This window comes from Epinephelus moara, chromosome 21, assembly GCF_006386435.1.
Source record: "Epinephelus moara isolate mb chromosome 21, YSFRI_EMoa_1.0, whole genome shotgun sequence".
In the NCBI taxonomy this organism is placed as follows: domain Eukaryota; kingdom Metazoa; phylum Chordata; class Actinopteri; order Perciformes; family Serranidae; genus Epinephelus; species Epinephelus moara.
Genome location: NC_065526.1, coordinates 22,201,031 through 22,215,647, shown reverse-complemented (window position 1 = coordinate 22,215,647; position 14,617 = coordinate 22,201,031). Strand labels below are relative to the sequence as shown.

General features: G+C 42.8%; 1 protein-coding gene and 1 long non-coding RNA gene across 2 annotated transcripts in view; one reads left to right on the top strand and one right to left on the bottom strand.

The window, feature by feature from the left end:
- The first annotated feature begins 954 nt into the window (after positions 1-954).
- emilin2a (elastin microfibril interfacer 2a) overlaps positions 955-14,617 on the top strand; it is a 24,213-nt gene continuing 10,550 nt past the window's right edge. Inside the window, exons 1-4 of the mRNA XM_050033647.1 lie at positions 955-1,239; positions 1,823-1,948; positions 5,496-5,686; positions 5,837-7,801. Coding sequence (XP_049889604.1) covers positions 1,058-1,239; positions 1,823-1,948; positions 5,496-5,686; positions 5,837-7,801 — 2,464 coding nt within the window. The 5' untranslated portion in view covers positions 955-1,057. The remainder of the gene's footprint in view (positions 1,240-1,822; positions 1,949-5,495; positions 5,687-5,836; positions 7,802-14,617) is intronic.
- LOC126383181 (uncharacterized) overlaps positions 5,855-14,617 on the bottom strand; it is a 17,627-nt gene continuing 8,864 nt past the window's right edge. Inside the window, exons 3-4 of the long non-coding RNA XR_007569113.1 lie at positions 10,452-10,678; positions 5,855-5,988 (exon numbers count right to left, since the gene is read on the bottom strand). This is a non-coding gene — a long non-coding RNA (uncharacterized LOC126383181). The remainder of the gene's footprint in view (positions 5,989-10,451; positions 10,679-14,617) is intronic.

Sequence of the window (14,617 nt, the reverse complement as noted above, 5' to 3'; positions counted from 1 at the left end):
ATCTCTTCTTCCCACAACGCTTTACAGTAACCCTCTGAATCATTATAAAACATCTAGTACTTGAATTATCCCCTCTGTCTTTAACTCTCAGCCTCCCTCGTCTCTCCCTCTGTCTCCCTCTTTGTTATTCTTTCCTCCCACATATTCATGTTTTTATGTTGCCTGACAGAATCTATCTGATCGGGCAAAAGTCATGCAGTATGCCCCACGACAGCAGCCTGGCAAACTGGGGGGAAATAGCTTAAGGCCATCTCGCACACACACACACACACACACACACACACACACACCAAAAAAACAATTTTCACAGCACCACTGTGTGCTTGGATTCTCTCCTCCTTCTCTCACACGTTCACACAGCACTGACAATGAATTCCTGCCTCAAGTGCTGTGAATTGAAGCTCTTGTGTAACTAATGTGCTACTTTCTGTCTCCCTCCACATTAAGATGTCGCTCAGCAAATTGCTCAGTTTGGCGTGGAGGATAGAATTTGCTCAGTGCAGAGAGAAGAACAGACTATATATGCCCCCCCCCCCCCACACACACACACACACACACACACACACCTTTCAGCAACAGAGCAGACAGAATGTAAATTACCGCTGTTATCCCTGGCCATGAATATCATCAACACCAGCACTACACACACCTCTTTCAACTCTGAAGGTTGCATTCAAAAGACATTATCCTGTTATGTTCATCAGTGAGGTGTGAATTATTGTGCTGGCAGACAAAGAAGTAATCAACTTGGACCCCCAAAATCCTCCCTGATGGTGCCAGCATCATCTACATTAATTAAGCATCTTCTCTAAAGCACAACTTCATTAAAGAGAAACATTAACACTATCAAAACACCTTTTTTTGGAGCTATAAACTTTTTTCTTTTAAAGGCTGTGGAAGTTTTTTCCTCGTGAATCTTTGGGAGGAGGGTGTCGGCCCTAAACGTCATTCCAAGGGAGTTGCAGTAAATGTGGACTTCCCCAAACTTGGAGTTTGATCAGTCACTGGGGCAATGAGACTGTGGCGCATGATAATAGCAGAGTAGCCGTGTTTTTCTATGTTAGGAATATTTATTTTAAGGCGTTTGTTAAGTATGAACTGCAGAAGTGGAGAGATGGACTGGCGGTGGGCAGTTTTCACACTGTTTTTGAACTTACAGTTCACGTACGGGTCTCCCTCCTCATATGACTTGTTCCACGGGTCTGCATACACTGGAGTGGTACAGAGACACAGAAACAGGTAAGTAACGGGACTTTATATTTACGTGGACAGCCATTTTAATGTCTCTGTGTTTGTTAAAGCCATCATCATAACCAGGGCGTTTCTTTAAACTTCCCCTAAAGGTAGAAGTTGTGCGCCTTTGTTGCGCAGCTGCCAATAAAAATGCGATGAAGTCCAAATCTCTCATTGATTGAGATGACATCAGAGCAGTGAAGATCTATCCACTTATGGTCATCTGTTGCCTGTTAACATTCACTGCGCTTTTATCAGTTTGTGGCTAAATTTGGACCGAGTTTGTCAGTGTTGCCAAAAGGTGATAACATCCAGATAAACGCAGGACTGTTGGTGATTAGTCCAATCTATCATCTACAGCAGACCATGGCAACTTTTCCTAGATAAACTACAACAGGTTTTAAATGAAAAATCACACTGAAATGACGCAATCTTAAGGAAAGGCGCAGTCAAGCGTTCAAGTTTCATTATCCACAATCACTAAAAGAAAGTCTAAATATCTAATTCTCTGGTGTTTGCAGAGTATTTCTAATAAAGCAGTTCTTGTGTATATCTTTCAGCTCTTGTTTATTTCTGCCTCTCTCCTCAGGAACTGGTGTGCCTATGTGGTGCGCAGGAACGTGAGCTGCGCCGTGCAGGGGAGTGTGGAGAGCTTCCAGGAGCCCGTAGTGGCCCCCTGCCCAGCCTACCAGCCCGACTGCCAGCCACAAGTGACGTGAGCATCCGGGGGAGCCAGGGGAATGGGGTCGAGGGTGCATGTTTGGATGCATGAGATGAGGCTGGAGTTCTGATAGAAAATGTTTCCGGAGGCAGAGATATTCACAGTGGCTGAAGAAACTCCACTGGCACAGTGTTTTCTAGCTGAGGAGGCAAAGGGTTAAACAGGAAGTGTAGCCTTCAGCTAATGAGGACTAGAAATCTCTGGAGCTGAAAGGCAATACAAGTGGTTACTTACCTGAAATTACCCTCTAAGGTAGAACCTAGTGTTAATAGCCAGTAGCAACCAGTGATCACCTGTGGACGCTTTCTTAAACACAACTGTGTCCTCTTTGGGACACCATACCTGCACTTGTTCCAAGATCAAATACAGCCACAACATGCAGCATGCTTTGTTAAACTAACATAAGAAAAGCAACATAAATGCCATCCAGTTTTTGGAATGTTTCCCATTTAATTTATTTAGTTCCTTGGATATGTAAGTGTAACCGGTGGTTGATATGAAGAGGCCCAGACCGTAGATATCTTTGGAGGTGATCTCCGTTTATTCCTCACAGCAAGTGGCAAAGACAAAATCCTCCGTCAAACACCACCATACAAACTCGAGCCCCTCTTCCACGCAGCACAGTAGCAAAAGGGGCGGCCATGTTACATTCAATTAAGCACAATAAAACACAGAAAACATACCTGACAGCAAGTGGCAAAAACAAAATCCTGAGCCCCTACGCAAATTAAGTGACACAGGATTATGTTAGCATGAAATCATCTTATAAACACAGTTTAACAGCACTTAAATCTGGAAATTACTACAAAAGCAATGTTGCTTACCTCTCCCATGGAGCACAATAGCAAGTGGGAAGAGGCAAGGCGAGAGACAACCCTTTATAGGTGTGGTACCCCCAAAGATGAATGTAGGGGTATCAAACATTTCACATATTGACTACAGAGGCCTAAACGTGTCAGGTAATAACAACTGACACAAATTTTTTGTAATTATAATACTTAATATTAAAAATGTACACTTGACTTTGTTACACATATTACTGCTGTGTAATTCCCCCTGTTACACATGATCCCTTATGTCATCCTATCCCCAACAAGCTACAAACTACATTTACAGACTTTGAACAATATCTAATATTCAATCATTCTCTTAATGTGCTTGTGGTGTTCAAGATCACCATCCCAATGGCCAGAATAAATGTTGGCATTGTACTGCAAAGCATGGATGTGTAATATTTGCACATTATTATGTAGTGGATATGTTAAAATTTAACATTTCTTTATGTTTCAACAAAGCTGTGGTAAACGTGGTTACATGTAGGCACAAAAAGCCCTTAGAGGGGGGAAAAGATCATGTTTTGGCTTAAAATACCAAGTTTTGGTGGTTTAATCGGAGCTGGAAATGCATCTGATGTCTCTAAAAAACGAACTAGTTTTGTTGTGTGTTGGTCTGGAACGGTGGTCCGCAGCTTGACAGCTGTCTCACTTAGGTGTCATGCCATCCACCGTCTCCTCCAACTCTCAATGACAAAGTCAGTTTATATATAGGCTAGTGTAACATTTCAATTACAAGTCCGAGCTATTATTTGCTTAAATCACTGAAATCAACAGGCCTATATTTATATGGGACAGGCCTTTAATTGCTTTTACACAAAACTGTTGCTCAGCAAAGATCAGGAAATACAGTCAAACTGTTCATTTGAACCAGTATGAATATTACTTGTACAAAAATTAGGCTTCAGGTAATGTATCAATTATGAATCATTCATTTGATCTAGCTCTGACAGACAGCACATCAGAGGGAGAGTTACGGCACTCGAGGATTATAGTGTCCAAAACCATTTGATTCTGAGGACCCTTATGGACTAAAGGAATATGAATAACATACAGGGTAATTGAGGAATGGACACATAATTTGACGTAGCCAAAAAAACTTCTGTAAAAAAAAACAAAACAAGAACTGCTTGGCAACCAGACCAGGCCCAGTGTTTAGGCTATTTGTCAAAATGTGTAGCCACACCTGGCTACTAAAAGGGACTGGGCATTTAATAGGGACTAGGCTTTTGATTGAGCTTTTATAGTATGTAATCTGAACTAAGTTTCTTTAGAAACATTAATGTGATAACATTTGAAATGTACAAATGTAACATAGCCATGGTTTGTAGAAAGGTAACGTGCCAACATTTTCTTCTGGCAATGTGGCTGGGATCACAGCGGCCTTGAGCTTATAACAGCATGCACTGGATAAAAATCAGCCACGGAGCTATTTGAGTAAGATATAGGAGGCTGCTGACCTTCCAAGATCACGAATAACAAAATCACAATAAATGAAAAAGGTCATACATTGGCTTTTACTCAGCATATTCGCTTATATCCACGCCAGAGTTTACTTTTACCTTTTTGAATTACCACTTTGCTAAGTTGTACACCTGTTGCATCAAAGTTAATCAGACTTAATAATATAATTTACACCTCCAGAACAGGTGTAGCTCTGCTTTGATACATGTTTTTATAAATCTGCACATTTGTGAATCTAATTTATCAGGTGTTCAAATATGTGTTATCATACACTTAGACATATGCTTCACAGCCACTGATTTGTAATGAGCAAGCACATGGTCCTCTATATAGCATAAATCAATGTTCTTTTCGTAGCCTTTATCATAATGCAAAACTAACAGACCTTGTTTTTTGTAAATAAGAGTATCTACACCAGTAAGTGGTGAGTAATACTTTTTATTAATTCTGTACTGGAACATGTTGCATTGCAATTTAACATAGCTTTGTGAATCATTGTTACTTGTGAAACAACACATGCTATCTGTGGTTGAGCTTTGTGATCCGCTCACACAAACACATCCACAGGAGCCACTGTGTTGTGGAAAAGATCCCTGGAAACAGATCATTCTTAGGTCACAGGAGCACATTTCCAAGTTTCTGCGTAAAGCAAGAAGAGCTGGCAGTAAGGCGAGACACCTCGGGTTTTTCCATTTCTAAGTTATGACACAATGCACTGGCTCCACTTATCTCATGTGAGGATGAGATTTAAGGACACAGTTGTTTACAGCCATGATGTTAAAGTTTTCAGTTTTTATTTGTCGAGCTAGAACAGTGTTATCAGTAAAGGTGAAAGTTTGGGAAATGTGCAAAGATGATTGTCTCAGTCATCAACTTTCCAGATGTTCTGCATGAGATGACCCCAGCCTTCAGGGAAGTGATGTCATCTATTGTTTCTTTGGGGATTGTTTGCCTTGGCTAGTAAGTTGACATTTTCATCTAACGGGGAACAGTGGAGAAGCTCAAAAAAGCAGACGTTTTGGTGATTGCAGGAGACAACAGTTCCCAGTAAAAATACATACAGTTGGAAGAGTTTTGTCTTTTTGGAAAGGCAGAGTAGATGCAGCATCAACAAGCAAAAAGACAAGAATAACACTTCACAGATGGTCTGGATTTGATATTGGAAATGAAGCTCAGTGTACTCAATGTTATATTCATGTTTGTGTGAGATTCTGAAAAACGTATTACTCTGCCCTGTTTCGCAGATACCAAAATCGGTTTCGACCCACGTACAAGATTGCCTTTAAGACAGTCACAGAGTTGGAGTGGAGATGCTGTCCTGGTTACCAAGGTCTGGACTGTAAAGATTTAAAACCACCCCCAGACCGACAAACAGTTCAGGGAACACAGCCTTACCTCCCACCAAATCCTGGATATACACCCAGACACACACAGAGTAAGACATTTTCTGCTCTACCTTAAGTGTTTTTTGTCAGTTCATGCTGAATATCACTGTGTTTCCAGATTTTACTGAGTACCACTGAAGAGCAGAGAAGCATTTGTTTGTATTTATTAAGTAAAAATTTAATTTATTTCCTCATGATAGGGCCAGAGCGGAGAGAGACAGGACACCATGAGACGAGGCATGGCGGGACAGATAAGGTGCACCTTCTCGAAGGTGAAGTTCAGCGCTTGTCTCAGACAGTCCAGGATCTCCAGTCCGCTTTGACAGGGTTAACCAGCAACCTCCGCACAGACCTGCAGGAAGACACAAAGAAGATTCTGGTGACACTTCTCAACAACATGCGTCCGCCAGACAGTGCTACAATTGCAGGCACAGAAGAGAGCCCGGCAGTGCTTGATGGTCATCAGGCTACTAGAGGTGGGATCGCTGGGGATAAGGCGTTAGAAAAAATAGTGACCCGGTTGGATGATATCAACAATGAGCTGAAAAGCAAGGATGAAGCGTTGGAAGACCTAAGAGGAACCATGTCAAGTCATGAGGGGCAGATCCGCGTCCTGATGGATGCCTCTCAGTCTCAGACTCCAGCCATAGCGGAGTTTGATGTCATACAGACCTTCATTGATGGAAAATTTGAGAAGCTGAAGAAGGAGCTGGACCAGAGTGTAGAGGAACAGATGGCCAAGCTACAAAGCTCATGCAATGACAAGCTCAAGATCTGTGAAGACAGCCGTGATCAAGGTTTGGCCAGCCTCAGCAAGCTGGTGGATGCCAAGGAGGCTGATCTGAGAAAGGAGATCCGTGCCTTACGTCTGGACATGGCTGCCGCAGATGGACCTGTAAGAACTCAAAGGCAGATAGATCCATCCAAAGTGTCAGAGGATCGTAGTGACCACAAAGATCTGTGGCGTGAGATTGACCGTATTGCAGAGGCTCACCGCATCCTCAATGTGCGCATTGACAATGAGCTGGCGCACCTGTCTGGTCCACGGGAAGACATTGATTTTAACCTTATGATGGAGGAGCTGGAGGCACGCATTAATATCACAGAGCAAAATGCAGAGACTCACTGTTTCTACATCGAAGAAAAGCTCACCCGTACAGTAACCGAAGAAGTGGCAGCACTCCAGCAGCTTCTTCAGGAGGGCCTGAACAACATGGAGGACCAGTTTACGAACACGCTGTTAGAAATGACCAACAGCTCCTTCCCTGGAATGTTTAGTTACTCCATGGATGCCATGCAGGCAGAGGTCAACAACAATAAGTTCCTTCTACAAGGTTTGGATGATAAAGTCAATGCTGTTGGCGAGATGTGCTCTGCAGGATGTTCAGGCCCGGGAATTAATGAAGGTGCAATAAGTTCACCGTCCAGAAGTTCATCGTCCACGCCTAAAGGTCTAGAGATCTTTTTGAAGGACCTGGGTCGGTATAGGAACGACTTGGATGTTCTTCACACAGATGTCAGCTCCAACACAGACAAGCTTAGGGAACTGGAAGATCTTGTTGATAGACAGTCAGCTGAAAATGATATACGCGTGAAGACGATGGAGGACTTCCAGAGGGGGTTGATCAACCTCCAAGACAATGTACTCAGTCTAGCAGGTGCTGTTACCGGATTAAGTGACTCGTTAAGCAAATACAACCAGGATATGCAAAGAATGAACTCGACATGCTGCCATGCTGAACAGAGTGGCACTGGGAGTCCAACACGGACCAACTGGGCATCAATACCCAGTAGTCAGGCAGATTACACCAGACGTGAGGTGGAGGAGCTGAGGAACAGGCTTGATACGCTCAACAGGCAGGTGTCATCTGAACTGAGCCAATGTAAACACAACACACATGGCATTTCTGCCGTGGATGGACGCGTGACCAGACTTGAAACGGTGTGTGGAAGGTTAGATGGGGTTTCTGCCAACATCAAAGAGCTGAAAGAGGGACTGGAGAGACATATTGGCGGTATGCGGGACTGCGTGTCCAGGATGAACGTCACCTGTGGAAATCACAGCGCAGACATCATCGCATTGCAGAATTCCTTGCAGAGGGTCCAGGCACAGCTGTCTGCATTGGCCAAACATGTTTCAAAGGACATCACTGCCAAAGAGCCAGGTGAGTTGTTGGTTCGATGATGCTTTGATGGCTATCTGTGGTAATGTCTTGAGAAGGAAATGGCAGGAGTGATGAAAGGGCCTCTTTGGCTTTCCCTGACATAAACCAAGTCATGGTGCGGTCATATTTATTTATATGATGAGTCTTGAACATAACTCAGTCAGTTTTATCACTGCAGAACTTCAGACAGCGCACACACATGGAATGGATTATTATGTGAATGTTAAACATGCACAGCATTGGTATTTGGCTCAAACCTTTTCACTCCCCTGAAGTAAGCAGCCAGCTCAGCTAAGGATTGGAATTGATAAGATTTGATTGATACCAATTCCATTATCGATTCTGTTTATTGATCCAATTCCTTTTCCAATACCCTTACTGATTGCTGGTAAATTTTCTTTGTGGGAAATACAGAGGCCTACACAGGTGTTCAATATCAATGCAATTGTTTTATCATCTCAGAGCACTGTAGAAACAAAGTAGGAAAAACACATGCAAGGGACTCACCATCAGGGACTGTCATCATCTAAAATGGATGAAACGAGAATATTTGTACAGCATTTGTTTTCATTTAGCCTTCAAAGAAAAAAAATCTGGTCAGCCTGCATGGCTCTAATGTCATTATAACAGGATATTTGCCCTCGCTAACAGATGTGCTGCTCAATTAGGAAGCAGTGGCACTCAATGCACGAGTGCACTCAATGCACGAGTGCCACTGTCACGAATGCTCATAATAATAGGCTCTGAATCTCATCACTTGCCCCTGCAATTTCATTTTGCGAAAAACACAGACAAACATTGCAACATGCATCGCAGTTTATCAGAAAAACTGCCATGAAATCAGGTATTTCAGGCCGCAACAATCCTAAAAACAGCCCGGGAAATCCTGGATGGACAGATAAGAGTGTTAAATACATGGCATTCCTGGAATTTAAGCCTATGTTACATAGAAAGATGTTTAAGCTTATTGCTGGTGTTTCCATCTTTACTTGAAATGATCATTTTCCAGACATTACAAGCAGCACTGTTGTCATCTTTCTTTGTGAAGTGAAGCCATGCTTTAGACAGTTTCTTCCTGCCATGACTCCTTGTTGCAAGTTTCCAGCAATGTAGACGCATTAGTTTGACATTGTGGTTTTGCAATGCATAAGTGGCATGGTGGTCAAGTGGTTAGCATTGTCGCCTCACAGCAAGGGGGTTTCTGGTTCAAACCGTAGGGTGGGGTAGCCCTTCTGTGAAGAGTTTGCATGTTTTCTTTTGGTACTCTGGCTTCCTCCCACAGTCCAAAGACATGCAGGTTAATTGTTGACTCTAAATTGCCTGTAGGTGTGAATGTGAGTGTGAATGGTTGTCTGTCTCTATGTGTCAGCCCTGTGATACTCTGGCTGAGACCTGTCTACAGTGTACCCTGCTCCAGCACCCCCACATCCCCCAACAGGATAAGCAACTGTCCGAAAAAACATGCTGGCACTGATAAAAGGAATTGATAAATGCAGAGGCATACGATCATACGATCAGCATCAGTTAATTTAGCTTATTATAAAGAGTGGAAACAGGGGAAAACCTTGAGCAAATCTGCCAAAATCTGCCCACCAGCACATCACTTATTAGCATGTCATATCTTAATCTGTAAGGTTTTGTTTTATCTGTCCAAAAAAGAAATGTAAAACATCAAGTTGTGGTTTTACACAGGGTTATATGCTTAAGGTTTTTTAGTACTTTTGGAGACAGGCAGGCTAGCCCTTTCTCCCAGGATCCACTTGTACCCCAAGCTAAACTGACCGGGTGCTGCCTTGAGTTTCATATTGAATTTCATCCAACTCTCAGCAAAAAAAGAAAGCAAATAAGCATATTTATTACTCTTAGGTTTTACTTTTTAGTGTGACTGTAAAGATATATTGTATATAGATTATGGCACAGTTTCAACACTTAAAAGGTATTGGGTTTATTAGCACAGTGAGACACTGAAATGACTGAATACACACACTCCTTTGCAGCTTCTTCTCTAACTTCCACCATATGAGTTTATCAAGTGTGATTAACATCTGTGTAAACACAAACTTTTCCTGGAGATAATCCTCCATATAATGCATTCTGCTTGCTTGGTTTACATGGAGGCTTGGAGGGGAGGATAAGATCCCATGAATGGCCGCAGGGTATTTCCCGGAGAGGGAGGACACAAGTTCACGGGGCCTCCTGTGCTCGCCTTGAATATGTCATTCAATATGTCCCAGCACCAAGAAGCAGAGGCCCACATTGGAAACTTCCTTTGACTTCCACTCATGTTGTCCTAAGAATTCCCCAGTTTTTATATAAGAAATTAATTTCTTACATGCCGAGGTCAGCCCCTCCTAACTACTCTGATGATTTACTCGCGCTGTTTTGTGCCTCATTGCTCCCTTATGTAAATGTCAGAACACCCGAGCAGCCTGGTCCATCTTTCCCACTCCCTTTATGAACATGTTGAGCTGTGAGGTCTTCTTTCCTGCAGCATGACATTGCCTTTTTACTCATACCACAGGACTGCAGACTTAGATCTCAGTTCCCGGTCGCTTCGTACACAATTACACACCATTACTGTACACACACAGGCTCATACACAATACACCTCCCTCCCTCTCTTTCCTCTTACACATGTACACATACCAACCTCCAGAGATTCCCGTAGGGTGACCTCAGCCTGATGTGTGGAGTCTGGTCCTCATTAAGGGCCCTGACTCACTGCTGGAACCAGTCTTGATGGAGAGGGGAGAAGCAGGGCTCCACACCCAGGACCAGATGCTTCGACTACCCTCAGCTGTGATGTCATGACTGAGGCCCCATCACCCGTGCCTCCCTTTCTTAAACCATCGTCCGAAACAATGGTGCGATAGGGACCTGAGGAGAAAAGGAGTGTGGATGAATTAATGGTTGTGGTGTAGAGAGACAGAGAGCGTGAAGGCATTTATATATTCCATTTCACTCTTTGCCAAATATGGACAGTTATTTCCAAATTGTGATACTTGACTTCATTACTGTACACGTCACATTATACTGCACCTCTGCCCAGAATTCGAAAGTGTGCATTCTGCAGCAGGATTGTGAAACATGTTTGTCAGGTAACTTTAAATCAGGTCTTAGCTTTCATCATACTTACAACATGAAATTTTGGGAAATTTGCTTATTTGCCTTCTTGCTAAGAGTTAGATAAGAAGATTGATGCATGTCTGTATAAAACCCAATGTTTAGGTACAAAAACCACTTTGTTATGGTTAGGAAAAGATCATGTTATTGCTTACAACACCTGCTTTTGGTGGAACAATCACAGCTGGAAATGCTGCCAATGTCTTGCTACAAAACACCTGGTTTTGGTTGCACAATCATGGTTGAAAATGCCGTTGATGTCTTGCCAAAAACATACCCTTTGGTGGCACAATCACGGTTGGAAATGCTGTGGATGTCTCACCAAAAACACCAGCTTTTGGTGGCACAGTCACAGCTGGAAATGCTGCCGATGTCTTGCCAAAAAACACCCGCTTTTGGCGGCAGAATTTCTGCTGGAAATGCTGCCGATGTCTTGCCAAAAACACCCGCTTTTGGTAGCACAATCAAGACCGGAAATACTACCAATGTCTGACCAATGTCAACAACCAGTGTCAGCACATGTTATCAGAACTACGTCACTTAAGAAACACTGATATGATATGTATGAAGCGTTTAAATGAAATGTATCCATGGTTTGCCAAAATGCCCAACACCAACAGTTTTCTTTGGTGAGCGGGCTGCTGTATGCTAAGTATGAAGCTAGTATGAAGCTACTGCTAGGAGCTGGTCTTGTATCCAAATGTGTTTTCCCATCAAACAGTGTTTCCCTCCTTTCAATGTAGCCTATCCTTTGGTGGTTAGGGTTGATGCTTAGGGTAGGGGGAGACACATACTGTTGGGGGAACAGTCTTCGACAATACATCGGCTAATGTAGCTTAGCATGCAGGCTGGAAACAGAGGGAAACGGCTAGACTTGTTCTGCCCACCACCACCTCAAAAGCTAATAAACATGTTATTTGTTGTTTGTCTGGGAACCAGTCTTTCACATAGCCCCCAGCAAATTGTTGTTTTTATGCTTTGGTCTTTGTACGGATTCAACAATTTTTTGGACAGAGCCTGCTGAGCTGTTTTCTCTTGTTGACAGCCTTTGTGATAAGATAAATAAGCTGGCTGCTGGTGGAAGTTTCATTTTTACTGTACAGACATGAGAGCAGCTTCAATAATCTCTTCTCACTCTCAGCAAGACAGTGAATAAGTGTATCGCCTTTAACCATGATTGTACTCTCTCTGTGGTCATAGTTTGTATCATAAATCCCACGAGAGAGGGAGGCGGTCTGTGTGGCTGAGGTAGCATGAGGATTTAATGTTTTCCTCAAGTTTGGGAAGGAGAGAGAAATAGTCTAAATGGACATTAAAAAAAATTCCATGAAAAATCCCAGCTCTGTGGGTGTGGTGGTGGTGGTGGTTGAGATCCTACTGAAATGTTTCCTCTCTGCGTTTGAGCTCATATTCTCGACTCGGTCATATGAAGGCCCCGAGGAGGCTGCGAACAGATGAGGTGTTGTAATAACATAACTGAAAGATTAACAGGAATAGCATTGCCCTTACTCAATGTGACTGCTGAATGGAACTGTGTGACTTTAGTTGCAAACTGTTGGCACTGCTTTGGCCCACAGCAGCTGCTGCAGCAGAGGTCTGCCATTACAGCTTTTGTGTGTTTGTTTCTGGCTGTTTTCTTTCCGATAGGGAGTTGTGGTTGAGCAGCAGCGACTCTGCTGCATATAACACTGATGTATCAAAGTCACTTTAAAAATTAGGCGCGATTAGGCTTGAGGGATGAAGACTATAGACGTTATTAGGAAATGTAAAATATGGAAAATGCTTCTGTTTCCAAAGAACTTACTTGAGCACGCTGTCCCTCGCTCAGATGGTGACTAATCAGCCTTCTTGTGCTGAATTTTCTCATTCGATTCTCAAGATGTTTTTTTTCTACTCCTCCTTTTTCTTTTGGAGGTGATCCCAGTCTCGCTCAAATCACTTCCCTGTCATTTTCTTTCTCTCTCTCTTATCTCTGGATTGCTCTACTGTTACTCCCTCGTCACTCTCTCTCCTTCTGTCAATTTTTTTTCTTCCAATTTGTCCTTCCAAGAATGCCAGAGGACTTCTTTTCGTCCTCTCCCTCCACCCTGTCCTGTAAGTGTCTATTGACAGGCGAGGCCTTCAGAGAAGGAAAAAAAAAGCAGTTGTATTAAAGCGGGTATAAAATGAAGTCTTTGATTTCATGGATCAATGCTTTGCAATTGATCATTCTGACTTTATATAGGAGAGACAGGCAGTAAGATTAACTGTCTGCCGTGATGAGGGAATTCAAGAAAAACAAGATATCAAAGGCTTTTTGAAGTCAAAGGATGTCTGCTGGGAAAGAATGGAAAATTGAACTCTACACCGCCACAAACACACGCACTGTATATATTTAGTCAGCCCCAGAATTTTGGGGGGGAGCACTGACTGCAGCAGCTTCCCCAGAGACAGATCTCTGAAGCCTCGACGTGAGGTGTTTCCATCTCTGACCCATGAGCCCATCTGGAAGTCTTCAGAGGAGAATGGACCCAGATACACAAAGGGAGTCCCTGAGGTCTGCCATGCAGTGCACAATTTGAACCTCCCATCATATCACTAGAGGAAAACGGGGTGGAGGATGAAATTGTGTCCATGTGCATAGCAAGGAAAGGAAAAATGTATGCCAGAGAAGGGAGTGATTGCATTATTGTATGCTTAACCACCACACCCTGCTCTGTGCCCCTTGACACCATTTTCCATCGCATGATCAGCTTGTCTGCTGCAATAATCCTCGAGGCTTTCAGACACTTTTGAACACTCACGCACTGTCACCCGAAGCCGTTGAAACGGCAGTGACTACAGCATCCCTCCCCCTGCAGTGTCTCAATCTGCTTTGTGAGCAATAACATCTGGTTTTGGTGATGCTGTTAGTTGCACCAGCACTAGTGTGTATATGTGTGTGTGTGTGTGTGTGTGTGCCTGTCTGTGTGTTTTTCAACTTTTGTGGTTGCCCCCTTAGTGAGACACAGGCTGAGAGCTCATGGGAAATATGCACTCAGGCAACCAATGTCCTGAAGGAGGCACAGGGAGGAAATGAGGAAGAGATTTCTGATTATCTCAGTACAACATGATTGCTGGGTTTAATTTGTTTTTGATTATACATGTGGTTTCTGAGTAGCTTGTGGTATCACTTGCAGTAAGAAGGAAGAATTCGGTTGATGGCTGATGGTGTTTTATTTGATAAGAACAGAGTGGCTTTCATAATCCAGAATAACAGGCAGACTCTAATGTAATACAGTTGCTCTCAGGTACTTTAGGATTGATCACTTTGCCTCAGTGCTAGACCGAATTATTAGGTAACTTTTGATTCATTGGCTGTGGTCGAACTTAGAACGATCAAAATAATTATTCTAGTTTCAGGATGCTAAAAAGTGATTTAATTGTACCCTGAGCATTTGAGCATGAATGTTCATACTTAACCTTAGAAACAGCGCTTTGTCAAAATGATCCCGCAATTAAATATATATACAGTGGTGTGAAAAAGTGTTTGCCCCCTTCCTGATTTCTTACTTTTTTGCATGTTTTCCACACTTAAATGTTTCAGATCATCAAACAAATTTAAACATTAGTCAAAGATAACACAAGTAAACACAAAATGCAGTTTTTAAATGAAGGGTTTTATTAATGAGGAAGAAAAAAATCCAAAGCTACATGGCCCTGTGTGAAAAAGTG